Below are 26,980 nucleotides of genomic sequence, written 5' to 3' on the forward strand. Positions count from 1 at the left end.
TGCGGCAGAGAGGATTCCGTTCATGCACAGAGTGCCATTTGCTGGCCAGTAAGCTCCCCTCCCCTCTGAGCAGGCTCAGGGCACCTGTCTGCACAAAGGAAGCCACCCTCAGCCCCTCCCCCACAGCCAAGCTCAAACAGAGACCTTGAGGACTAGGCACTTGTGTTTATAATGTAGGAAAGAATCGGAACAGAATTGCGCCCAGCATTACCACAGATATAAATCTCTCTTTATAGGAGCTTTGTTCCCTAATGGTTGTTGTTGTTCTTTTGCGCACATCATTTGCATATCATACCAGATACAAATACATTTCAAAGTTCAAGAGTTTTGTGGGGAAGTGTTTGGTTTTTGTTTAAAAATGAAAATTACACGGTCCTGACAGTTGCATCCCTGCTGCTTTCCCAAGGAGGAGCCTTCAAAGATTGGGCAGTCCCAAATGCTGGCAACGCAGCACAGCTGCAGATTCCAACTTGTGGTGTGCCTGGTCCAAAAACCTTGCCGCCCCCTGGGGGCTCCCGGCTGGGGGCTACAGCTTGGTGTTCCGGTGGAAGGCTGAGACGTGGGGGGAGGCGTAGGCTGGCTGGCTGTGCCACGTTGAAACCGGGTAGAGGCGGTGGCGGAGAAGACTGTCGTAAGAGGTGGGGTAGTGGGCCAGCGGCTGGCACAGGTCAGAGGGCTGAACGGAAGCAGTTAATAAGGGGGTGGGGAAGGCCGGGATAATGAACGGACTGATGGACAGGGAAGGAATCAGTGAGGCCGACTGCCCTTTCAAGTGCTCCCCCGGGGTGCTAAAGTTCACAGGGAGCCTCAACATCGTCCCTTTGTACATATCCTGAACCTGAGGCACGGGAGCAACTGGAAAACCTGAACTCTGCACAGCAGCCTTGGGCTTTGCCACCGCCTGCTGGCTGCTTGGGGAAGTGCCACACTCCAGCCCATTGCTGGACTGCGCCTCCTTGACGAAAGGGGTGACGGCCTTCAGCCTCTTGCCCTGCAGGAACAGCTCCTCTTCCATGGCTCGTTTCTTCTGAGCCAAACTGCCGGCCTGCGCTTGAGAAACTGAATGGCCTCCGTTCTTGAGGACTTGTGGGCTGACCTTGGCCAGGGTGGCCACTGGGGGCACCCACGAGGGCTTGGCGTGGGGAAAGGGGGAGGAGCCTCTCTTGCCCCCGGGGCTGCCCACGCGGAAGGGGGAGGTTTGCTGCTGACCATCCCCTCTCCAGGAGGGCAGAGGCTGACTCGGCTTCCGGCGGAGATCTTCTGGCTGGTCCTCGGAGCCTTCCTGCTTTTTCTGAGGCAGGTGACTCAACAGCACATCGCTGCCAGGCTGCTGATAGGCAGAAGCTGCTGCCACCTCCAGGAAATTCTTAAAGCCACCATAATACTCCACTGGTCCTCGAAGAGGATGGCAACTTATGGGTTTCATGACCTCACCTCGGGATGTGTGGAAGTAGCCCCTGACGAGAGGTAGACCAGGCGATGGGTGGCCCCCGCAGCAAGCGTCGTCTGCTTTCTGAGGCAGGTGGCCCTCCGTGAGGCTCGGGGACGCTTTCAACCCCCCTTCACTGGCTTTTGAGGGCTGAGAGGAACCAGCTGAGCCAATGGACCCGTCCACCTCCCGCGCTGGAGTTTGCCCCTCTTTCAGGGGGAGGCTGGTGGCCAGCGGATTCTTGGGACCAGCCTCTGTGTCCGAGCCAGGGATCTCTCGGATCCTGGCCTTCTTGTACTCTGGGCAGTGGCTGAGGTGCTTCTGGTGACCATACAGGGACTCATCCTTGCTCACCTGAGCCAGGAGCTTCTTCTTGGCCAAGGGAGACATGATGCCGTGGTTCCCTTTGATGTAGAAGCTGGAGAAGAGCCTCTTGTAGGCCTCGGAGCAGCCGTGGGCATGGCAGTTGCCACGGCAGGCGTCAGGGGCCTGGCTCTCAGAGGCCTCGCGGCCGTTTGGAAGAGAGGGGCACCCCTCGGGCTGCTCTTGCAGTTGGCTCTGCTCGGGGTCGCTGGCAGGCTTGGCGGCAGAGGCAGCATCAGGGGTCGGCTTCACTGGCAAGATCTGCAATCAAAAGAGACATTTACGGTACAGGTGGAGACTGGGACCTGTCAGGAAGGGGGGAGGCAACTTGGGGTACAGGAAACGTTTCCCTTCACTGGTTGGCGAATGCAGCGCATAATGGTGCAGCCCCAGCTGCAGCTGTTTCCCTTCCAAGGAATCCTTGTCTGTTCCTTCTGCGCTTGCCAGTTCAGAACTGCACTTCGTGCCCTTAATAACATGGGCTGTGGTGCATGGAAAGTTAAACCGGCTGCCTTGGGCTGCAACTTGCCTCAGCCCCAGCCAGCATGCCAACCCCCACCCTGCTGATGTTTTCACGCCACAAGATACAGCAGAGGGTGCAGAGAATGTTCCTTACTACTACTCTCTTTACAGCTCAGAAAATCAGGTCTGTGCATTCTCTGCACTTGAAACAAGAAAATGAACTAAATCAGCCCAAACTCCTATTGCAGCCTGAATTAAAGGATGCAAATAAAAATGCTTTTGCACATTGTTTTCTACATGGTGTCTCAAAACCCTGCCTTTTGGCAGATGGAAATCTTCAGACTTCCGAGATTTCAGCAGGCACTGCCTGCTCACTTCAGGGAAAGAAAGGCTTGAAACTAAAATTATTATTTTTTTTAATCAGGAACCAGAGTTCTGATCCAATGCCAAACACTGCAGAATACACAGCAACCCAGCTAAACCAGATATGGGGAAACCTCAGCCCTCTAGATGGTGCTGAACCACAACTCCCATCATTCCTGACCACCATCACTCCTTGCAGGGGTTTATGGGAGCTGTAGTTCAGCAACATCGAGAGGCCCACAAGGTTCCAGCCAACTGTGCTACACGCTTCTAAGATTTACCAGTTTCCAAGCCAAAGGCCATTGCTGCCAGCCCTGCCATTCCTGCTCCTCCACCCCCACATCTGCAAATCTTCCTGCTCAGCCTCCTAGACCAGTGACAGCACCTCTGACCCACAAGGCCATTTCCTCCAAACCACCCCAGAAGTCCTATGAGGTGTCAGCTGTCAACGTTTCCCTTTTTTTTAAGGGAAATTCCCTTATTCCGAATAGGATTCCTCACAAGAAAAGGGAAAAGTTGACAGCTATGGTCAGGTGCTAGGCAAGTACACAAGCCAATTTATCCTGACCTTTGACACCTGAGGAGAATTAACAGGCAAAGCAAATCAGATGAAGGTGGTTGTTCCTGACTGACCGCTAGAGGGCAGTCAAGCTCCAAAAATGTTCCGAGCCAAAGGGATTGGTGGCACAGTGGACGCTCAGGTTGCGAATGTGATCCGTGCGGAAGGCACGTTTGCAACCTGCAGCGCACGCGCGGGTCATGATTTGGCACTTCTGCGCGTGCACTAACGCCGAAACCCGGAAGTAACCTGTTCCGGGACTTCCAGGTTTGGCAGAGTGTGCAACCCGAAAAGGCGCAGCCTGAGTGTCTGTAACCCGAGGGAGGACTGTGTTTATTAGCCCAGAAACAGAGGAGGGGGCGGGAGGCATAAGGTCCCCCAAAATTACACTGCCCCAATGTTTTGGCAGCTCTGGGAGAGCTTTACCTGGTCCCTCAGCTTCTCCTTCCTGGCCCTCTTCTTCTCCACAGACCCACTCCCTTTGGCCCCCTTTGGCTCTCTGGACACCTTGTACTGCTTCCGGGGCTTGGCAGGGGGCAGGGGTTTGTCGTCTTCGCCTTTCAGGTGCCGGACGTACGGGAGGACCAGCCTGAGAAGCGGGTGCAAGCCAAGGAAAAGAACATCAGGACATGGCGGGGCGGTGAGAGGCCACACCCGCTACTGAGGTTCCTCAGCCCCACAGCCAACCCACACATGCAAAATTTCCCACAGGTTCTGCCAAACGCAGCAGATTTTTGACGCCTAAGAATCTCAGCTGTCGTGTTAAAACTTTAAAGAAAGCGTCTAGTCCTCATGGTTGTGAAAGTGCGTTTGAAATACACAGGCAGCTTCTCCAGCCCAAAGTTGCCAGTGAAAGCTCAGTTTTAGAAGAATTACCTGCCTTTCTCCATTAAGCTATTCCTTGCCAAAATTATATATATGGAGCAAAACATACTAAAGCATTGATAAGTCCAAGTTACAAGATTTGACTACAGATACTTTACTGCAGAGCCATAAATGGCTTTAAATTTAGCAGTTCGTTACAGCAGTGGAGCATGCTCACAGCCTGTCCAGGGAGGAAGTATGCACCCTCACCAGGGGGCTGCAAGTGGAGAGCGAAGGAGCCCCCTGCGCCTGGCCAGCCCCTGCCAACAAAGTGACACGAGTCGCCGGAGCAACACCGGTGCAGGGCTGGCCCAGGGAGGGCAGCGTGAGCCGCACCCCCCCCCCCATGTGCCCAGGGCAGTTGCCCCAGAAGCCCCCCCCAGGCTATGCCCCAGGTGAGTCACATTTAAATAAAAGCCATCACATCACCATGAGGTACCTTTTGGAGATACCGAAGGAAGTGCAAAATAGTTCTGTTTATTAAACCAGAGGTTTTTGATTCTTAGAAAGGAACAAAAAGTGACCTTTTCCTTCCCTATTACTGAAACACACCAGAAGCAAAATAGTCCCAAAAATTAAAAGAGCATGAAACTAAAGTTGTGGTTGATAGATCTCTTACTTATAAATGCATTTTACCGAAGGCTTTGCTTATTTATTTGCAGTTCAGTTCAAGTGCAAAATCCAAGAGAGACCTTCTGGGTGCAACATTTAGATCCACTGTCTTGCCCGGGGAGCTGAAGTGGGGTCCTCCAGATGTTATGGCTGGACTACAACACCCAGCCGTGCTGGATGAGGCCGGCAGGAGTTGGAGTCCCTCCACATCTGGAGAGAACCTGACCCTGGCCTTGTTTGTGCCTCCTGGGCAGGTCTCTTTCTTGCAGGAGCAGGTAGGTCATGCAGCTCCTGGCCCCTCCAGACATCATTGGACTGCAAGACCCAGCCAGCGCAGTCCAGCAACATCCGGAGGGTGCCAGGATGGCCAAGGCTAGTGAAAAGAGGAGCAGCAGCAGTCCAATACCTCTCATAATGCCTCCGTGTGCAAGTAGCGGCGCTGGTGCTCCCTGGGCTGCCCCCCAACATGTCATACACGTTTTTCCAAAGACGCCTCCCAGTGACCTACAATGGGAAGCAAACGAGTGAAGCCCCGAGATGCCGGGGGGGGGGGGAGAGAGCAAGTCGGTATTACGAACACACAAACACTCACAATTCACAAGAAAAGATAAACCATCCCTTGGCAGTAGAATGCCAGTTGCTGGGGAACACAATTTTGAGAGTGCTCCTGCCTCCAGTCCTGCTTGTGGGCTCAGCCACTGTGACCACAGGCTACAGGATGCTGGGCTCAACGAGCATTTGGTCTGATCCGGCAGGCAGCTTCTTCTTAGCCTCTCCCAGCTTCAGGATTCAAAATGTAGTTTGCAATAATGAAGTTGCCCTAAATTATAGCAGCAACAACTGGAGCGGCATTTCACTAGCGCCCACCTGCACTATGCACTTAAAGCAGTACCACACCACTTTAAACAGTCATGGCTTCCCAGGAAGTGCAGTTTGCTAAGGGTGCTGTTGGGAGACCACAATTCCCCTCACAGAGATGCCGTTCCCAGAACGGTTGAACAATCAATCCCTCTTCCCAGGGAACCCTTAGCAAGCGACGTTTCCCACAATTCTTTGGGGGGATTCCATGACTATTTAAAGTGGTGTGATAGTGCGTTAAATGTGTGCTGCAGCTGTTACCTTGCTTGAGGTGAGGGTTTGTTTCGCAATGTTTTTATTTGTGTTTGCTGAAAATGGCACTCCTCTGATCCCCGCTGCCTCACACCCAACTCCTATGCTGGGCTTAAGAGTCCGCTTTTGCCCACCAGAGCTAGCTGGCCTCTCCCCCCCCCCCCCCGCCTTGCTCTTCACACAGCTGTGAGCATCAATAACATCATTGATTCACTGATATGTTTTCGTAAACTACTTTTTCTCCACCTTGCCAATGTATTTTGGTAACAAGAGATGCCTGTCATGAGCTGCTTTGAGCACCCTTTGCTGTGGAAAGGTAGCTTATAAATGAATTAAATCAATCAGGCAAATCCATCAGTCAATCAATGGGCCATTTTAGATCACTGGAGATTTGGGACAAACTTAAAAGGTATCAAAACAGGCTGTCAGTGGCCAGTTATGTCCCCATCTCACCAAAAACTGGAATAATACTTTCATGGCAACAGTGTTAGTTGTAGTATGTCCTTTCTTACTGCTTATAGAAACTGGTGGCTGTTATATTTGTATGGTATATTGTATGGCGATAATACAGTGGTACCTCGGATTGCAAACTTAATCTGTTTTGGAAGTCCGTTCTTAAACCAAATCCATTCTTAAACCGAGGCGCACTTTCCCTAATGAGGCCTCCCGCTGCCGGTGCCCTTCCACCGTTCGGATTCCATTTGTAGATTGAGGTAAAGTTCGCAAACCGAAACACTACTTCCGGTTTTGCAGAGATCATATACCGAATAGTTCATAAACAGGACTGTTCTTAAACTGAGGTACCACTGTAAACCAATATGAAAATAGTGTTGTTTATGTTCTGTTGCTTGCTGCTATGGGTACGTTTAGTGGAACACAAATAAAGAATCCAAGGCAGCCTTAGCTAATCTGCCACCCTCCTGAGGTTTTGGACTAGGACTTGCATCAATAATAATTATAAATTTATTTATACCATGGCTTTTTCCTTGTCAAACTCAAGGCAGCTTACAGATAAAAACAACTGCTAAAATCATTTTAAAAACCAATCATTAAAATACAGCAAAACATTGATAGAATTAAAACGATAGATAGAAAGATGATAGACAGATTTATAATTTCTTCTTACCAGTTCGTAGGCTCCCAGCTTTTCCACAACTTTGTAGATCTTAAACAGGTTAACTAGAGGAAGAAGAAACACATCCAGGAATCAGCATAGCAAGAGATAACAAGAGACTGCAGTTCCTTAGAAGTGCAGAAAACCTCCTTCCTGAAGATCAAAGGTTTCATTTAAGCAAGCCTCTAGTCCTCATGGAGGCAAAGTTGTGCTTGAAAGGGCCTGATCACTTATTACATGGCCTTTTTAAAAAATGAGGCAAGGGGCAGGGGAGGGGGGGGTTAAGCTTTCCCTCCAGAGCCATGACCTCAGGTTAAAAAACGAAAAAACACCACACACAGAGCAATTAGCACAGGAAACAATATGAGGAGGTTTTGGGGGGTTTTAATGATCATTGACACATGGGGAAGTGGGGGTGACCAAGATCAAGGCGGGAGTGGAAAGGCTTAAACCTCCACCACGCCTGATTCTTTAATTTTATTTTTTAGAACCAGTACATGATGTTACCATTTGCCACTCCTCCATCTTCGGAGGGACTAGGTCCAAATTCTAGTGGCTGAGGGCTCCTTGGACCTTCCTGGGGCACCAGAAGAATCGGAATAAATAATACATACCTTTTCTTAAGGTAAGATAAAATTATGGAAATATCTACAGAAATGTGGAGAACTGAATTTGACACTGGAAAATGGGGACCTGAGGGAAACCAAAATGGAGGGCAAGGGACGTACTCTGCTTGAAGCCGAGGTGAGGCACCCTCTCGATGGGCGTGTGGCGGTCCTTCATGAACTTGTATAGGCTGACAAGGAAGGCCTGCTCCTCTTCCTTCTCGCTGCTGGGCATCTGCTCATCTCCAGAGTCCTCTGCTGGGCTCTTCTCACCCGCTTCCAAAGCCCCATCTGGCTTGCTTTCAGGAGACCCCTGAGGTGTGAGGATGACACACAAATCTAAGCAATGGAGAAATCAAGGAGGAACAGGAGGAGCACAAGACCAGCCAAGACCCAGAGAGCTGAAGTGAAAATACATCCCAGCAGATGTCCAAGATTGTGATTCTTTTTTTTGTATTTTTATCCTTGATTACACTTATGATCCACCTTTTCTCCAAGGACCTCAAGGTGGTCACATGCTGTGCCGAAGAAATATTTCACGTTCCGCTCCCCCTCCCAAAAACCATTTGCCATCCATTCATGAGAAAATGAATTGATCTTGGAAATTACTAATGGGGGAACAGTATTGATGGCCTTTTTATGACTTGGGTGCAAGGCTTTTGGCATGTTTAGTTTACGTCTGAGGCAGCAGGAAGGTCCTTTCTTCATTCTACAAATCACCTCATAAGTGGTCTGTGTTCTGAAGCCTTCCCGGGTGCCCATGCAGGGAAGCATCAGGAGGGAACCCCTCCCACGTGGCTTGTTCAGTCAGGAAGTGTGAGCAGCTGGGGAGGCTGCAGATATCTAGAGAAATGTTCACTAGAAAGATAACACACACCTACACCAACCCTTGGTCACCTCACAACGGCCACATTCGCACCATACATTGAATGCACTATGATCAGGACCATCCTGCCCACAAGGCAGAGGGAAGCAGCCCTCCTCAGGTGGCAGAATCCTTCGGGGAGGTGTCCCCACAGGCACCCCACCCACCACCACAATAATTTAAGCCCAGAAAGTGAAGCTGTGGGGTGGGGGGGTGTCAGCACCTTCCCATTTCACCTCAGGCAGCAAAACAGGGTGGGCCACCCCTGACTATGATACCGCTGCAAACAATTATAGCTTCACCCACAGAATTCTGGGTGTTTTGTTAAGTTTGTTAAGGTTGCTGAGAATTGTTAGGAGACCCTGATTCCCCTCACAGAGCGAAAATTCCCAGAGTTCCCTGGGAAGAGCGACAAATTGTTAAGGCAGCCTGGGAATGGTATCTCGATGAGGAGAACATGTTCAGAGGGGCACCACAGTGCTATAGCTGCATGGTGTGAATGTCGTCTATGACAGAGAAAGAGCAAGACCCCCCGTGCCCAGCAGAATTCTACAGAGCCCTGAGAATAAAAGAGGAAAACGGAAGTTTATTTTCACAGGGGAAATACAGGTTTCTGCACAGCACTGACTGGCAGCAGCTCTGCAGGGTTTCAGGGGCCGACCTGGAGAGAGAAGTGTTCAGCTCTTAGAAATCCTCAAAGATCATCATGCAAAAATAATACTATATGCTGCTCTTTAGTTGTACGGAATTTCATCTGCTGAGTGACTCTGTCTTGGCCCGGCCTGCCTCTAAGTTAAGGTTACCAGATTTTTTCCAATGAATTCGGGGACACTTTTCAACTTCCTACTAAATAGATGGATTTTGTCAGGGGGCTGATTTGTAAATCCGGGGGCTGTCCCCGGAATCCGGGGACGTCTGGTAACCTTTCTCTAAGTCAGCCTTTGCCAAGCTGATGCCCTCTAAGCATTTTGGAGTACAGCTCCCATCAGCCCCAGCCAGCAAAGGCAGATGAGAGCTGTAGTCTAAAACATCTGGAAGGCCCCAGATTGGTAAAGACTGCTCTAACTGTTGGACAGCACAACCCTTGGCCCCCAGATGAGGGCTCAAAATGCAACCCCAAGGTTGCCTGGATTTCCATTCCCAGCTTATTGTGATTTTGCTGTGTATACTTTAAACCAGTTTCTAATTTAAAAAAGCAGGCGGGGGGGGAGTGTCTTCTTATGGGGCCAAAATCATTTGCTCTTGAAGAAACAGAAAACAGATGGGACTCTGTTTTGGTTTTGAACAGCTGCATAAGCCAGAGCTCTGGAACTCGTGACCTGCAACCCCGGACTCACTTAGCAGGGAAGGGAATAACAAGGAGAGAGAGCAGAAAGGACAGCAGCAGAAGCTGGAGGAAGTCCACAAGCAGCGCTCCCTTCTCGCGCCACCTCCAGCGCACGCAGACTATCTTGCCTCCTGAGGGAGGGAGGGAGGGAGGGGGCAACTTGCTTTACACGCAAAAGGCCCCCAGCCTCTCCAGGTAGGGCTGCTGGGAAAAGACCCTTGCCTTGCATGAAATCCAGAGAGCGGCTGCCAGTCAGGTCCACACTGAGCTAAATGGAACAGCCGCCCCCTTCAGTAGGAGGCAGCTCCTGATGTTCCAAGATCACAGACTTCAGAGCTGGGCAAAAAGAACAAAAATTAGTGGCTGTGCAGATTGTGGGAAGCACCTCCGTGACCCAAAACATGGTGCCACAAACAAGTAAAGCTGCAAGGTGGCTTGGGGGGGGGGGGAAGAGGAAGCCTGCTAAATCCCCATTCTCAGCTGAAACAAGGTCTTTACTTGACACCTGCCCTATCCTTCAGGGCATAAACCCTCTCAAGGTAGCTTACAAAAAGAGGGGAAACAATAAAACATAGGAAGATTTAGAATGCACTTAAAACCACTCCGACTAAATAAACACCTGTATATAAAAAGGACCCAGCTGTGCTCCCTTACTAGCTTGCATAAAGAGCCAATTAAATGCAGAGTGAAATGGAAACGGCTTTCCAGGTCTGCTTGAGGGCAGCTTACTAAAGAGGTCAGATGTACTGTCAAGCTCGGCCACAGTGCTGATGTTATTCCGATACTGTTTTTATTGTTGGGTTTCTAGGACACCTCCAGGGTTTTTAAACAAAGAGGGGGGGTGAGAAATAGCCACAGAATTTTTCTTTAAACAAACCTTCTGCTTGCAAGGCAGAGCTACGGCGTGTGCCATGGAAATGCCAGAATGCTTACACAGATTGGATCAGTCTCCTTTCCCCCGCCCCACTTTCCGCACACAAAGCGCGGCTGTTCAATCCCATCAAGAGCTGTTTTTGTGGTCGGAGGCAATTTATTAGCTCCGAAGAGTCGCCAGCTTGTTCAGCTTAGAGAGAGAGAGAGAGAGAGAGAGAGAGAGAGAGAGAGAGAGATGTTGAGGGTATTATATGCCTGGGATCAGGCAGGCTGCCAACTTGGTCAGAGTGCTGGGATGTGTGAGAACACAAGGGACTGTTTCCAGGAAAACAGAACAGCACAAATTCTCACTCTCACACACCCTCCCGCCCTCGGCTCAAAAAACGTTTCTTGCGTTTTGTTTTCTTGGTTTTTTGTTCTAAATTTTCCGGAGTTATAAAACTTGTTGCTATTTTTGGTCAAGGCAGCTGCTCGGCACTCAACACGTCTGCTCCTTTCTATTCTTTTCCCCGCTCACGATAGACATGTTATTTTAGCTGTGGGGCTATTTATGGGGCTGCTTCTTTTTTCAAATGAATCTAATTTTGAACTGGACAGAGAGCCAAGCCGACGGTGTTTGCAAAATGCTCTCTCCCCCCCCCCCCCAAGTGGTGGCTGCAGGGCTACCTAGGTCCTGCCTGAAGGAAATTTAGAGTCTACAAGTCTGCAGAGATTGTGAAATTTAGGAAGGGTTGCCGGCATTCAAGCTGAAGACAGAACACTGTATCTTTGCACGGGCCACTCCCCCCCCCGCCGCCTAATATTGCAGGTAACATGATACAAGCATACTTCTCCCTACAGTGTGCACATTCATTCCACCATCATATCCAGTCAAACAGGTGTTGCGGGCATTCATACAGTTTCCAAAACCTGTTGGACTGGCGATTGTGGCAGGACAAAAGAAACGTGTTTGTGTTTGTGTGTGGCAAATATCCCTGAACTATGCTTACTTTACACTCTTGTAAAATTATTGTCCGTCTCCAGCCTTACTTTACCTGGCATTGTACACCATGCTAATCAATTGCACTCCAGGTCATGCAGAGGACAAAACACTCTCTCTCTCTCTCTCTCTCTCTCTCTCTCTCTCTCACACACACACACACACACACACACACAACACCTAACCTCCCTCACAGGATTGTTGTGAGGATAAAGCAGGAGAGTCACATGCATGAATGGAAGGCAATATGCAAATGTGATGAGAGAGATGGACCCATATTCTGCAATGTCTTTCTAGGAGTGCTGAGCTATAAAAGGTCAGCCCTCATCTGCCCCATTCAAAGTGGTCCAAATTCTGCACAATATATTTCGTGCAAAAAATTATTTTCAGAGATTGAAGGGGAAGTGGTGGGGTAACCCTAACCCTTTTCTTCCCCTTCAATCTCTGAAAATAATTTTTCCCCAACATACACGACACTTGCATTTTCAGTTTCTCTCTTTTGACACTAAACCCTCTGGTTTTGAAATTTTGACGTTCTCCTCCATTTCTTGTTTAAACCCCCAAACTTACTAGGGGTTGCACACTCCAAGTTGCTTTGAACTATTATATTTTGGGTTGACAAGCCAAGATATTAGCATGCAGTTGCTGCCTCCCACCCTTTGCATGAGCTATAATTTTAACCTGGAAGTCGCTAATGAACTATAGTTTCCTATTTCATCCAAACTAGGAAACTAAAGGCTACCCGCCCTTGGTTTAAGATTCTGGCTTGTTCCAAAGCTGGCAACCCATCGTTTCCTTGTTTCTATGAAACAGTAAACTATGGTCAATAAAATATTTCCTGCTTTAAACACAGCTTGCATGAAGGGCAAAATGTGCGTTCATTTCTTGACTTGTGAAACCAAAGTAATGGTAACCCAAACCAACTCAGTGAGTCAGCAACCTATAGTACGATTGCAGGTTTTTAAGCCAAGATATGATCCTCTAAACCAGCTCTCTATCAACTCAATTCAACTTCCAAGTCACTCCATAAACAGGTCAAAAAAATCAAAAGAGAGTTCAGTAGCCAGACCCACGACAAGCAATCAGAGAAGCACTCCCAAAATGAAGCTGCCAGTTTGCTGGCAGGGTGGAATAACTAACTGAGAGTTGGCTTCAACATATGCTTTGCTCTCCCTCCCCTTTCAAGCCTAAACTATAGTTCACCGATACATCTGCACCAATGCTAACTGTGATGCTAATCAGGATTCCTATCTTACCTGAAGTTTACAAAACCTGGTCAAGATAGCAGCTCCGGTGGGAATCAACTACAGTTTGCAGATCTATTGCAAAACTGTGGTCAATGCAAACATGGGAAGAAATGGGGGGGGCATGGAAAAGGGAAGGTGCCTGCATCCCCAAGGCTGGCTCCCCATTTTCGCATTTTGATTTGAAGGAAGCCAGCATTTCTGGGCCAATCGTAACTTTTTGCCAATTCAGGAGGTCAGTGTTCTGCATGGGTCACAGCCTGACTCCAGGTAGATGGCACTAGTGGTGCTGCCATCATTTTTATATCTACACACACACACACACACACACACCCCAGCAGCCTTTCTGAGTTTCTGTCAAAGACGTGACATGAGAATTGTAGGGGCAGAAATAGAAAAGGCATCACTGGCAAGTCGGCACCAGGCACTCCAAGAATCCAGATTCCAATCATGCTTGGAAGGATTGTCTTGAGGTGCAGATTTTTCATTAGAGCTCCTGGGTCCTAATACCCATCATTTTTATATGATTCTACAGAACCTTTCATTTTGCACCCCTTGTAACAAAACTTTTCCATTTTTAAGTGATAAGCAATCCACTTGTTTTACTGCGTCTATACGAGGAGTCAACCCTGAAGCACCCCAAGAAGGAAAGATTTTGTTCTCTATCTTATTCAAAGCTGAAACAAAATATAGACAAGATTCTAAGAAATATCTCAGATTTAAGCTGGCATATGCAAGTTGGGAATTTTGGAAAGTCCTTTTCTTTGTTCTTTGCTCCAATTCCACCTTTATTGCCACTAAATTGCAGCTACTACAGGTACACCCCATTCCATTTAAAGCCTAGGGTGGCGCAGTGGTCTAAACCACTGAGCCTCTTGGGCTTGCCAATCAGAAGGTCAGCAGTTCAAATCCCTGCAACAGAGTGAGCTCCTGTTCCTCTGTCCCAGCTCCTGCCAATCTAGCAGTTCGAAAGCATGCCAGTGCAAGTAGATAAATAGGTACTGCTGTGGCAGGAAGGTAAACGGTGTTTCCGTGTGCTCTGGTTTCTGTCACGGTGTTCTGTTGCACCAGAAGCGGTTTAGTCATGCTGGGCATATGATCTGGAAAGCTGTCTGGTGGACAAACGCTGGCTCCCTCGGCCTGAAAGGGAGATGAGCGCCACAACCCATAGTCACCTTTGACTGGACTTAACCATCCAGGGGTCCTTTACCTTTTATTCCATTTACAGAATAAGCCTTGGGGTGATAGAATAGTTTGCTCTGATGTTTGAACTGGAGCCTGCCCACAAACAGTTGCTTGTTTAGCACCTGAAAGCATAGTTTGAACCTGATTTTCAAACCAGATTCAGCTAACTGGGGTTCGCTGCTATGTCTGAATTTACAGACCACTGACAAACCACTTTCTGGGCCACTGCTCCAGTTCAAGATGTGAGTGCAGAACACATGGAAAAAAAGAAACAGACAAGCAGGTCTATCCCATTGTATGCTTGTACTTCTAGAAGATCGAAGTATGGGTAGCTCAAACCATGGTTCCACAATATGTCAAAATCCAGCCTCTATATTGTGCCTCCTCACTCAATTCTTTCAAAGCCCACAGAGCCTTTGCTTACTATTTTAGTCCTTGTCCCAAAACAAAATGAAGCCTAAACACCTGAAACTTAGAGCAAGTGTGACAGAGTTAAGCTGCATCTAGTATTATGAAGATAAGCCTAAACAAATCTTCTATGCCTTCCTGCAGTTTGTTGAAATATCCAACACTGCACAAACTGTGGTTAATCCAACTTATGATTTGTTGAAACAAGCCAACTTCAAATGGTAGGTTATGAAACTAGCTTGTTTCAACAAACCATAGATTAGAGTTTATGGTTTGGCTGGAGCCTGCCAAACCATAAACTCCAATCTATGGTTTGTTGAAACACTAAACAATGATTAATCTAGAATGGAAGCAGAGGCTTTCTACCTCCCACTTACAGCCAAGCCGGAGGTGTGTGAGCATAAGGTTTGCTGAGGCTCGTCCTTGCATGAGTGCTGCCTAAGAGTGTTCAGTCTAGACCAGGAAGAGGCAGGTTCAAAGCCCCAACCAACCACTAAGCTCATTGGGTGACGCTGGGCCAATCACTAATCTTTCTCCCAGGATTCAGGCAAGGATAAAATAGGACTCTGCCCAGAGATTCTTAAAGGAAGAATGGGATAAATATGTTGTTCACTAGCTACACCAGAACTTGTCATGTCTCTGTCATGTCTGCTGTTGAAAATTTAGATTGCAGGCTGCTGTATGTTTAGTGTATCATGGCCACTCATGGCACCCATTGATTAAACAAACACATCCAAATGTAGAGTTATGCCAATGCCAGCAAGTTGCCTTCCGGGTGTTTTGGACTACCACTCCCATCAGCCCCAGTGGCTCTAGAGCAGTGGTTCTCAACCTGTGGGTCCCCAGATATTGTTGGACTACAACTCCCATCATCCCTGAGCTCTGGCCTTGCTAGCTAGGGATGATGGGAGTTGTAGTTCAACAACATCTGGGGACCCACAGGTTGAGAAAGGCTGCTCTAGAGGGCTACAGGTTGGCAAAAGGTTGGTCGAGATTTGCAAAGGCCAAAATCTAAAGGTTTTGAAAGAATATCATCACAGATGTGTTAGGATTCAATTCTTGGCTTTAGTGATGCAATTATTATTACAGTTTTCACTCACCACTTCTTCCAGCTTCTCTGGTGTGTTTTGATGCTCTTCAGCGCCAGGGCTTCCCACTGCAGTCTCTTCTGCCAGGGACAGCACCAGAGCATTCTGGGATTCGCTCTCAGCCATGGGAATGGTCTTCTTTTTCCGCTTGCCTTTAAGGCTGGGTGCTGCAACAAGGGAGAAGAGTTGAGAAGCCATTAAGAACCAAGAACCAAGTCCCATTCCCCTCAAATCAAGAGACCTTGAGTGACAGGGACCCCTACCCTAAATCCCAGCAATATCCAAACCCACCTCATAGAATCATAGAATCATAGAGTTGGAAGAGACCACAAGGGCCATCGAGTCCAACCCCCTGCCAAGCAGGAAACACCATCAGAGCACTCCTGACATATGGTTGTCAAGCCTCTGCTTAAAGACCTCCAAAGAAGGAGACTCCACCACACTCCTTGGCAGCAAATTCCACTGTCGAACAGCTCTTACTGTCAGGAAGTTCTTCCTAATGTTTAGGTGGAATCTTCTTTCTTGTAGTTTGGATCCATTGCTCCGTGTCCGCTTCTCTGGAGCAGCAGAAAACAACCTTTCTCCCTCCTCTATGTGACATCCTTTTATATATTTGAACATGGCTATCATATCACCCCTTAACCTCCTCTTCTCCAGGCTAAACATGCCCAGCTCCCTTAGCCGTTCCTCATAAGGCATCGTTTCCAGGCCTTTGACCATTTTGGTAGCCCTCCTCTGGACATGTTCCAGTTTGTCAGTGTCCTTCTTGAACTGTGGTGCCCAGAACTGGACACAGTACTCCAGGTGAGGTCTGACCAGAGCAGAATACAGTGGCACTATTACTTCCCTTGATCTAGATGCTATACTCCTATTGATGCAGCCCAGAATTGCATTGGCTTTTTTAGCTGCCGCGTCACACTGTTGGCTCATGCCAAGTTTGTGGTCAACCAAGACTCCTAGATCCTTTTCACATGTACTGCTCTCAAGCCAGGTGTCACCCATCTTGTATTTGTGCCTCTCATTTTTTTTGCCCAAGTGCAATACTTTACATTTCTCCTTGTTAAAATTCATCTTGTTTGTTTTGGCCCAGTTCTCTAATCTGTCAAGGTCGTTTTGAAGTGTGATCCTGTCCTCTGGGGTGTTAGCCACCCCTCCCAGTTTGGTGTCATCTGCAAATTTGATCAGGATGCCCTTGAGTCCATCATCCAAGTCATTGATAAAGATGTTAAATAAGACCGGGCCCAAGACAGAACCCTGTGGCACCCCACTAGTCACTCTTCTAGTGGCACCTCAGGAAGACCAAGGAGGAAACACTCCCTGAAGACATTTGAGGCAGAGGAGAGGCTGCCAGCAGATGGGGCGGGGGTCTTTTAGCCATAGGCCCACTGCCCACTGCCACCTGTTCCTCTGGGGTAGGGGCACAGTTCAGAGGTGCTTCGTACGAAGGCAAAATCAGATTTGATTCTGGAATTTCCAGTTAAGCAAAAGGGATGAGTCAGCAGACATGAAACTGAACAACACACACAACGTGACAAAGTGTTTGGTAGTGTTTTGAAAGCAGACGCGAAACAGCACTGCCCAAAACGCTGAGGAGCAACCTCCAGTCAGCATTTGGCCACCTGCTGCCTTTTCTCCTTCACCACCATAAGGCCACATTCACTCCATACATTTAAGTGCTATGCTACCAATTTACACCACCATGGATTCCTCAGAAGGGTCCTGGAAAGTGCCATTTGCTGAGGGCTGAGAGTTGCTAGGAGGCCCCTATTTTCCTCACAGAGGTACAATTCCCAGAGTCTCCAGGAAAGAGGGATGAAGCCACTTTGAGAACTATTGCTCTGTGAGAGGAAACCCTCATCACCCTTAACAAACTACAGCTCTCATAATCCCTTGGGGAAAACCATGACTATTTAAACTGGTATTGTACGCTTAAAATGTGTGGTACAAATGTGGTCTAAATCTCAACCTCTGCCCGCAGGCCCCACGTGGCCCATGGATTAGCTGTCTCCATCTCCTGCTGCTCTGCCTCAACAGCACCCAGAATCTATGTCTCCTCCATGGTCTGCCTCCGACAAGAAATTATGGGCAGGAGACAGCGATGCTTGGCTCTAAGGTGGGGCCCCAGCTGAGACTCCACTGGAGCGGTTTTCTTAGAAGAGATGTCTCCTTTGACGCATGCAACTCAATGGTTTCCTGCTTGGAGGTGCAATTGCACACAAGAGCAAGTGCGAATACGGCAGACGGGCAAGACTACAGAGTTTCCACTTTCGCTTTCAAGGTGGTTTCCTGAATGGTGTGAGCCTTGCCCCCACCAGCCACATCCTTCCCTCCTAGACGCTCATCAACCAACTGCCACAAGCAAGCCCTCCAAAGTCTACTCTCAGTGCAAAAACCACCTCCTTTTTGCATGTGGAGACGCAGGGAGCCTCTTGCGCAGTCAGAATGCACCCACCATTTCCACCTGACAGTGCAGCTGAGCGAGGGTGAAGCCAAGATGGGCTGCAGGCAGCAAAACAACTCGGCTGATACTTGGGAAAGTGGAAAAGCCTCACTCTTGAAGCTTTCATCCAAGTCAGGGAATATCGCCTTTTTGCCTGCATAACCATTTTATGTTAATCTGTGCCTCTCCTGCCAAAAGGATTAAAATGGAGCAAGAGTAAAATGAGTGTCCACAACTATTTGAACCTTTTATGACTCAATTTACACCAAAGCGTTAACAGGAGAAAAAACTTGCAAAAATTTACATAACTAAAGAACTATCAAAAACTACATAATTAAAAGTGATGATTCAAAAATACTAGTTAAGAATTTTTAGGAAGGCACCTTTTACAGAGTATGACAAACAATCCCTCAAGCTCCACATTGTCTACAACGACTGGCAGTTGCTCTCCAGGTTTCAGACAGTGGAACTCACTCCCTGCCCCGCCTGGGAGATGCTGAAGACTGAACCGGAGACCTTCTGCATGCAAAGCAGATGATGCTCTACACACTGAGTTACGGTCCTCCCCTATCCATTCACCAAAGGATTATCACCACAAAGTCAACAGAATGCTCTCAAGAATTCACCCAAGTCTTCAATTTCACCATTCAACATGAAATTCAGAAACAGAGAGAAATTTTACCTCAAAATTCAAGTGTTTTCAGACCTATCAGTATCTTGTCTGGTTTCTGGCAAGCATCAACTGTCAACTGCTAAATCCCACTGAACGTTATCAGTCAAATATTACCTCCTGCCAACACTCAAAACCACCGTTTCTTGTCTGCTATGAAATACTGCCAAATGCCAAGCAAGAAACAGTGAAATCAAAATATTGCCACATGTAAAAAAAACTACTGAATACTCAGTGAATATTAAACATACAGGGAGTAGCTGGAGAACATTCGGTACATAAAATTCACAGAGGACAGAATCTGGTTCAGATCTCACCAGATCCACACTCTCTCTGTGGCCTGAGGTGACCCACAGTCCGTGATCCTGAGCTTTCCATCTGCAATACAGTGGCAATTCTGACAGACTTATTGGAAGATTTACTGCGGTAATATTTCTGAGGGAGTCTGGACACTCAAAACATGTCCATCATCCTCTCTCACTAGTCAAAACAAAGCAGCACTTGACAATATTTTGGGAAGTCTTCTGCATCCTTGGGCCAGCCTTAACTTTACTTGAATCCTGTCCAAGAAAACCAAACTGGTGTTTCTTTCAGAGAGCATCCCAGGGAGAATGGAGGTTATTGTGGCTTCCCAGGAACAAGCTACTTCCAGCTGATAGTGGCACACGTCATCATTTGGAAGAGCTGCATCAGGGCTTTTTGTGGAAGGTTGTGACGTAGGAAGGAGAGCAGGGAAGAAGATGACAAAGTGCGGAAGATAAACCAAGAGATGCTCTTATTTATTGGGAGGGCTTAGAAAATACTACTTGCATGCAGTCATCAGGAACGGTAACTCACAGAGATGATGGTGATGATGATGATACTTATATGCCACCCATCTGAGTTGCCCCAGCCACTCCGGGTGGCTCCCAATAAAATAATAAAAACACAGTAAGATAGCCATTAGAAACTTCCCTGCCTTCACATCTCTTTTTAAAGTCATAGAGTTCTTTTCCTGCTTGACATCTGATGGGAGGGCGTTGCACACAGTGGGCACATTTACAATCCTCCCAGGTGGAGAAAAGGCCCATTTCTAAAAAGAGGCAAAGCAGGCGGGGTGGGGTGGGGTGGGAAGAGGCTGGGGGGGCCAAATGTTTTATCCACCTCACTCCCCCCCCCCCATATTTCTGGCTACTTTTGTCCCTTTCCCAAACATTTCACCCTTCCCTGCAAGCCAACTGCACACTATTCACCACCCCGTGTCAATGGGAAGGGGGCCAAGGGGGAGACTAGCAATGGGGCAAATGTGCCAAATTCAAATACGCAACAATCTCTCCCCACACCAAATTGTGAGATTTGGCTTTTGTGACCTGTTTTGCTGTTTTATTTTTCTGCATTATTTGCTCTCTATTTATTTGGAAAATGTAACCTCTTTTTTTATTCATCCCTATTCCATGTTTTATTTTTATGTATCTTGTCTCCACACTTGCTGTAAGCCCTTTCTCCTTTGCCTCTGCTGACCTGTGGTCATCTATGTAAGAACCTTCTCCGTTTTGGAAAACTTTAATCCGCTTCAGTGACTGGGCTCCCAGCACATGACACTGCAATAGCTGTCTAAAAAAATCAACAAAAAGTACTTTGGGCACACAAAGACTCCAAACCCAGGAGCAGAGGAAGAGGCGGCAGGCTGCTCGCTCTGGCTCTGGAGGAAAACAGAAGGAAAACAGAGTTTTCAGCCCTTTCCAGTCCTCTGCCGCCTCATCCATTTCCAGCTCCTGTTTGCTAAAAGAGTTTGTATGTTTCCCTCCCTCTCAGACCCCCTGCAGGAGTCAGTGAGCTCACCCCAAACACTCACATACTGTACAATGAGGCGGGGGGGGGGCAGAGAAAGAAGAAGAGAATTATAAAAAGGAGGGGGAAGCCTTCCAGTTGAATGTTCTCTGGAAATGAGATCATAGCCCACGGCAGCCAAAACAAGTCCAGCTTCTGAGAGGATTACTGGACATGATGACAACTTTGGGAAACAAAAAAAGAAAAAAAGGAAAGGGTGGGGAGGGAGAAACCAGCTTAGCCCCCCCCCCTTCAAGCTTTCACAAGGAATTAAAGGAGGCATGGGGAGGTGGCACTGGTACCCCCCCCCCAACTCAGTGCCAAGGTGAACATCTTTTATGAAAAATGTGGGTGGGTTTGGGGAAGGGACAGGGGGAGTAAAATACCCATGAAAACCAAACAAGTTAAATTGGAAGCAGAATTGAAGGCTTAGCAGGATGGAGGAAACAACACAGGATGGTCCCATTTCTCTCCTCTGCACCCCCCTCCAGACAAATGCCCTTCATTCACTTCAGAAAAAAATAGTCTGGTTTGGAGGGGGGTTGGAGGGTTGCTATCTAACGATGCTTGGTTGGTATTGGGAACGAAAGCCAAAACAGCTGGTTTTCTTCCACCCGCTACCTCCAAAATGATTTATCTAGAAAAGTCACCTGAACCCCCTCTTGCCACCATTTGAGGGTTTTTGGGGGGCAAGAGGTGACTTGGCTGCTTCTGCCACCACCATTGCCACCTGTTCATGAGACTGGCCACTCCAAGCTCTTGCAAACCCAAGAGAGCAACATCCGTGCAAGTGGGAATAGCAAAGCCTTTGCCTGCAGAAAGCCACCCCTCATGTGAACTGGAAGAGAAGTAGAGGGAACTGGTCTTTCTGCCCAACTCCCCCCACCTAAAATGGTTTTCAATCTGAAGCCACAGCTCTGCATTTCAGTTTCCTTTGACAGTCCTAAAAACACCTGTTTTTTTAATTCCCTCCTGGCCCCCCACCATACAAAACAGCTGCTTGCGGGACTCTGTGTGGCTTAAATAAAAACAATTGTTTTCCATCCACAGTTGTGGAATTGACGCATGGGTGGGAGAGGGGCGCACACCAGCTCCACAGTCTGTAACCTCAGCAGAGAGAGAGACAAAGAGAGCGAGAGGAATGTGCTGACCTCAACCCAATTATTTGTCCTTCCATCTGGGGCAGATTTAAGGCTTTTGGAGTGATGTGCTGCCCCATCCTAGCGCAGGCCCCAAGTGGGGTAGTAGCCTCAAACCATTTCAGAGATGAGGAAACAGAATAAGGAAGTAAAATAATGCCATGGGGGGGTCAGGATGGTGTCCTCCCTTCCAGAAAGACTGAAGGGGAATTAATTACTTCGTCAAACAATGGCAGGTTAATTTATGGAACTCTCTGCCACAAGTCACAAGACTTGTATAAAAAGTGGAATACACTTTGGGTTGTAACCAATGCTAGTCCTCCTCAGAGTAGACTCACTGAAGTTGACAGACATATCTAACTTGGGTTTGTTCTTTTCAATAGGCATACGCTGAGTAGGACTTAGTTGGATACAACCCATGGTGACCAATTCAATGGCTCATAATGACAAAGACTAATGGAACCTCCATCTTCAGGGCTACTCTACCTTTGGCTGCCAGATGCCAGGGACCAACATTGAGGCCCTGCTGATGGGCCTCCCAGAGGCATCAGGTTGGCTGAGTAAGAAACAGAATGATGGGTTCAATGGACCTTTGGCCTGATCCAGCCATGGCAAATCTTATAAAGGCAGTTGCCCAAGGAGAGATCTCAGAACAGCCATTTCAGAGCTGCTATTTGAAGCCTCCTTCCAGAGAAAGCAACTTAAAAACAACAACCCAGCAATAAAAACCTCAAACACAATGACAAAACATCAGGGAATGAAATGGGGAAATAAGATTGTCAGTGCCAGTAAGTAAAAAAAAAAAAAAATACAGTTAAAGAGAAGAACCACAGATCAGTTTCAAAACTTCAGGGTGAATCATAGAAATCAGACACAGCTTAAAGGCTATGAGCTCATTGTGTTTGTTGTTCTCAGAGTTGGAGGGGCAGGAAGGAGGGGTGGTCTCTGCCTAAGCCATTCTGTAGAGCAGGGGTGGGAATCTGTAGCCCTCCACAGAATCGTAGAGTTGGAAGGGACTCTGAGGATCATCTAGTCCAACCCCTGGCAATACAGGAATTCATGACCGATGGCTATCCAACCTCCGCTTAAAACCTCCAATGGTGGAGAGCCTACCATCTTCCACTGTGAGAAGGTTCTTCCTGATGTTTAGTCGGAATCTCCTTTCTTGTAATTTGAAGCCACTGGTTTGAATCCTACCCTCCAGAGCAGGAGAAAACAAGCTTGCTCCATCTTCCATGTGACAACCCTTGAGATATTTTGTTCGACTCCAGTTCACCACTGAGCAGGCTAACTGGGGCTGATGAGCATTGGGAGCCCAGAAATGTGTGGAAGGCCATGGGTTCCTCAGCCCTGCTCCAAAATATAGACCCCTGTCCCACCCTGGAAACATATGTAGCTGACTTGGACTGAATTGGACAACTGGTCCATCTAGCCCAGTATTGTCCACACTGACCAGCAGCTGCTCTCCAGGGTGTCAGGCACAGCAAGGGTCTTTTCCCCCAGCCCTACCTGGAGATGCTTTTGGGGACTGAACCTGGGACTTCCGCATCTCTACCACGAACAACGCCCCTTTCACAATCTTATCTGGCCTCCCACCTATAGTTTTTAAGAAAGCAGCATTAATCACTGTTTCGCTGGTAAGCAAGTGAAGCAACAAGACTGTCAGCCAGCATTTCATCTCAGCGGCATTGTGACATGTGGCCTGAGAAGGCAGAAGACCAGCAGGCCACTCCATCTCCAGAGGGAATTTCCCGTGAAGCTCATTGATCTCTCAGCATCACCAACAAATGACCTCATTCTATGTGTGGGCTGTTCCTTATATAGCATGTGTAAGATCAGAGAACATCAGGAGAGCCAGTTGTGGATCTCCTGCATAACATGTAGGTTGGCCCCAAGCGTCCACACCTGTGTGGCCCATAATATGCCCAGCGCCAGGAGAGAGACGTGATTCCACAGGAGCACAGAAAAACCAAAGGAAGTGGAAGTGGGTCCAGAAACCAGCAGCACACTCCCTTTTTAAAAAAGAAATAAAAGTGCCCCCCCCCCAGCTCTCAAGGTGCAGCAATATCCTTGAAAGCATGCGGACAACTGCTTCCGACTTCTCAGAGGAATATTTTCAGTGGTAGGAGCTGGGACTTCAGAGCATTTGTCCCTCCCGGAAAGAACAGATTATGTCAATGAGAAACAAAAAGCAAAAAACGCTAGAATAAAATTATGCAAAAGTAAGAGAGAAGATCCACCAATGCACTCCGCTTGTGGGATTTTATACAGGCTGCAGAATTCAGTTCTTCTCAGTGCAGGATTTGGAATGGATGGATGTGACACTTGAAAATGGGGATGGGGAACTGCTGGCCTTCCAGATGTTTTGCCAGAGCCCACACTTCCAGTTGCCTCTGACCACTGGAGGAGCCGGCTGGGAGTGATGGGAGTGAAAAGTTCAACAGCATCTGGCCTAAAGGAAGTGGAGCGTGTGTCCATGTGAAGGAGGGTGATTTCTTAAAGGACCCCCCCCCCCACTCCACGACTGCACCACCATTCTGAACTGGAAGAGCGGAGGCGCCACTGGCATTTCAAATTCCCTGGCTCCTGCTTAGCCAATGATGCCAGGATGCGGTTTTATTTTGCAGCGATTTGTGTCCCTCTTTCTCACAGGGTCAACAATTTCTTCCACCCCTAGGAGACTGCTGCCGGCTCAGTCCTTCCACAAGCAGAAGCGCTATTCATTCAGTGAAAAAAAATGTTCTTGGGAAAATGAGAAAGGCCAACAACCTAGAAAAACATTTCTGGGCTGATGCGGAAGCAGCAGCCGAAAGCCGTTAGCATCTTCAAAGAATGTAGATCAAGCCACTTTCAGGAAATGACACAGAGTACAATACACCCAGGGCTGCGGGCACACGCTTCATTCAATATAGCACATATTCTTTTAACTCTTTAGGGGCTGAGATTGGCAGTGTGGTGGGAGGGGGAGGCCTCTTCTGGGAATGCGGGGGGGGGGGGCTTTTGCTCACAGCTGACACAATAAATTAGCTGAGAAGAGCAAGAGATTAAAAACCACAACAGGAAAAGGAATGACCAAATATGAGAAGGCAGTGCTGAAATTGACTAAATTGGAAGGGGGGGGGGAGAGAAGAGAACTGAAATCAAAATTACCAGAAAGTCCAAGAAGGGCTTTTAAAAATCCGCGGGGGCGGGGGCGGTAGGTGGAAATCTCCTTATAAGTACTGGGAAAACACACAAGAAAACTTCAGACAAAGTTTATGCTGGGTTTCTTTTTTTAAGGATCCAGTCACGTGGACGGAGTTGGCATGCCCCATGTTCCGAATACCAAGCGGGGGGAGCGGGGGGGAGCTTGTTTTGTTTTAACAGCAAACTAAGAACGATTTCCAACAAGCAAACTGGCTGGCTTGGCAGACCGCGCTCCCCCCCCCCCCCGCCTCCCGCCTCCCGCCCTCTGTTCTTTCCTCCACCTCCTCAGAAATGCAAACTCAGGGACTTTTGCAACTTAATCGCCGCCAATTATTCTCTGCTGAGCCGCGCAAAACGGGAAAGAGGATTTGCCTAGAGCCCGGTCCGATGCTTCCCCAGGCAGAAAAACAACAACAGTCGCGCATCGCTTGGACCCCCCCCCCCCGCCCCAAAGCGGACACAACTGAAAACAAGGCATCCCGAAGAAGACAAGCCCCTTCCTCGCTTTCCCCCCCAGGGAAGGCGACGGGGTAAAAGTCGCGTCTTCGCGGATAAACGGGATTCGGGAGAATTCTCCCAAGCGGGTCCAAGAAAGGAAGCGGCTTCGTTTTATTGCAACCTACACTCGCTAGAAACAACTCTCCGGAAGCAACTAACTGTTATAATTGCGCTCCGAGGAGGGAGAACGCGTGTCCTCCCCACGATAAACACCCCAAGTTTTCCCACCTCCACCCCGATCGGAAGTCTCCCCTCCGGCAGAGGTTCCTAAACGCAAACAAGACTTGAAATCAGCGCAGGGGGTCCAAGCCGCCCCTCCCCTCCGTCCCCCCATCCCTCGCTCCTCCGCGCCTCCGAGCAAGTTGCTAGTCCTCAGCGCGCCCGCTCACCCATCGCCCGGAGCGCCGATCCTGCCCGGCTCCGCACCCGCCGCAGCTCCCATGTGATGCTCCGTCCGCACCACAACTGAGCCAGCAGCGCTTTCTCTCCGCGGAGCGCGGCTCGCCGGGCGCCTCATCCTGCGCGCTGATAGGGCGGCGCCGAGCACCCGCCTCAGGCGATTAGGGAGAAGGGCCGTCACTCAGGCCGAAGGGACCCGCCTGCTCGCTCCGAGTGGATTCTGGGAAGTGTGGTTCGGAGAGAAGGAAACTTCTGCACCATTAATGAAAAAAGGTGTTCTTCAATCCTTCCCAGTGGGACAGCCATCCTTGCTTGCTGTGGTGAAAGCAACAATCTTCCACAGGATCCAGGTGTTTCAGCGGACATCTTGGGACTGCTGGGAGCTGTCCAAATCATCTGGAGGGCATCTGGATGGAGGTGGCTGCCTAGGGGTGCTGTCCTGTACAGTGCTGAGGACCCAGGTCGAGAAAAGCCACAATGGAGATGGCAGAAGAGAGCCTTTGGGGAGGGCTAAGCCAGGGTGTGGCCCTCCAGAGGTCCTTGGCCCCCAGCTCCCATCAGCCACCCAATTAGCACAGCCGTCACATCAGGGATGAGGCTTGTCCAGCAACCTCTGACAAGGACCAGGGTTTGCCCCACACAACCTGTTTTAAAGGCAGGCCCCTCTGACATTGGCATCCTTGCCTCCAGAAGTCCAGGGCTGGCTCAGATCATGGCAGAGACTTGGGGCCTTTAAATGAGCGGTCAGTGATCATATAAGGATTCTTATTAATATTATTATTGCAGATTTGGTTCCCTGCCCATCCTTCACTATATGGTCTCAATCTGGGTTACAGCAATGTAAAAAAACAATATTAGAATCCATTCAAACAACTGGCAAAAGGATAATAAATGCAACTGCAAGCGCATTCTGAACACCTTCAGAAATAGTATCTTGCTCATCCTTACAACAGCCCTATAAGGTAGGCAGTAAGTATTATGACTTCCCTATTTTATTCTGTCAGTCTGTCAGTTTATAACCCTGCCCTTTGTCAAACAGCTCCAGGACTGGTTACATGCAAATAGGAAACGCATACAAAATAGGTTAGGTGAAAACTTACAAAAACACGAATAAACAGCAACTGATCACAACACAGAACCACTGCATTCTAGCTCTGGGCAGTCAGGTGCATGAGTGTCGGTAAAGAGTGTCGGCACCAGATACACCTCAGAGGGGAGGGCATTGCTATCCTGTGCCCCCTCCCCATGGACTTCATTTAGACTGCAATAAGGACCTCATCCCTTGTTGATTTTAACACACAAGCAAGTCAACACAGTTGAAAGCATCCCTTGGGAGACCAAAATACTCTGGGCTTTACATTGATGAACTTTTAAAATCACTGGCAGAAC

The 26,980-nt window shown here is 48.5% G+C and overlaps 1 protein-coding gene across 1 annotated transcript; it reads right to left on the reverse strand.

The window, feature by feature from the left end:
- Positions 1-150: 150 nt before the first annotated feature.
- Positions 151-25,729, reverse strand: ARID5A (AT-rich interaction domain 5A). Its single transcript, XM_083753246.1, has 7 exons — positions 25,582-25,729; positions 15,463-15,617; positions 7,605-7,794; positions 6,889-6,941; positions 5,059-5,156; positions 3,603-3,765; positions 151-2,053 (listed from the first exon to the last, which is right to left on the reverse strand). Exons 1-7 carry the CDS (start codon positions 25,583-25,585, stop codon positions 527-529), a joined length of 2,190 nt encoding a protein of 729 aa, XP_083609372.1. The 5' UTR covers positions 25,586-25,729; the 3' UTR covers positions 151-526.
- Between the last annotated feature and the right edge of the window lie 1,251 nt (positions 25,730-26,980).

The sequence above is a fragment of the Podarcis gaigeae genome (genome assembly GCF_964106915.1).
Source record: "Podarcis gaigeae genome assembly, chromosome: 8".
In the NCBI taxonomy this organism is placed as follows: Eukaryota; Metazoa; Chordata; class Lepidosauria; order Squamata; family Lacertidae; genus Podarcis; species Podarcis gaigeae.

Bases quoted from the DNA above. Each gene is read 5' to 3' on its own strand.
- ARID5A (XM_083753246.1), bottom strand. The intron at 7,795-15,462 runs GTGAGTGAAAAC...CTCACACCTCAG, and splicing joins CAGAGAAGCTGGAAGAAGTG to GGGTCTCCTGAAAGCAAGCC. The intron at 5,157-6,888 runs GTAAGAAGAAAT...TTCCCATTGTAG, and splicing joins AGCTGGGAGCCTACGAACTG to GTCACTGGGAGGCGTCTTTG.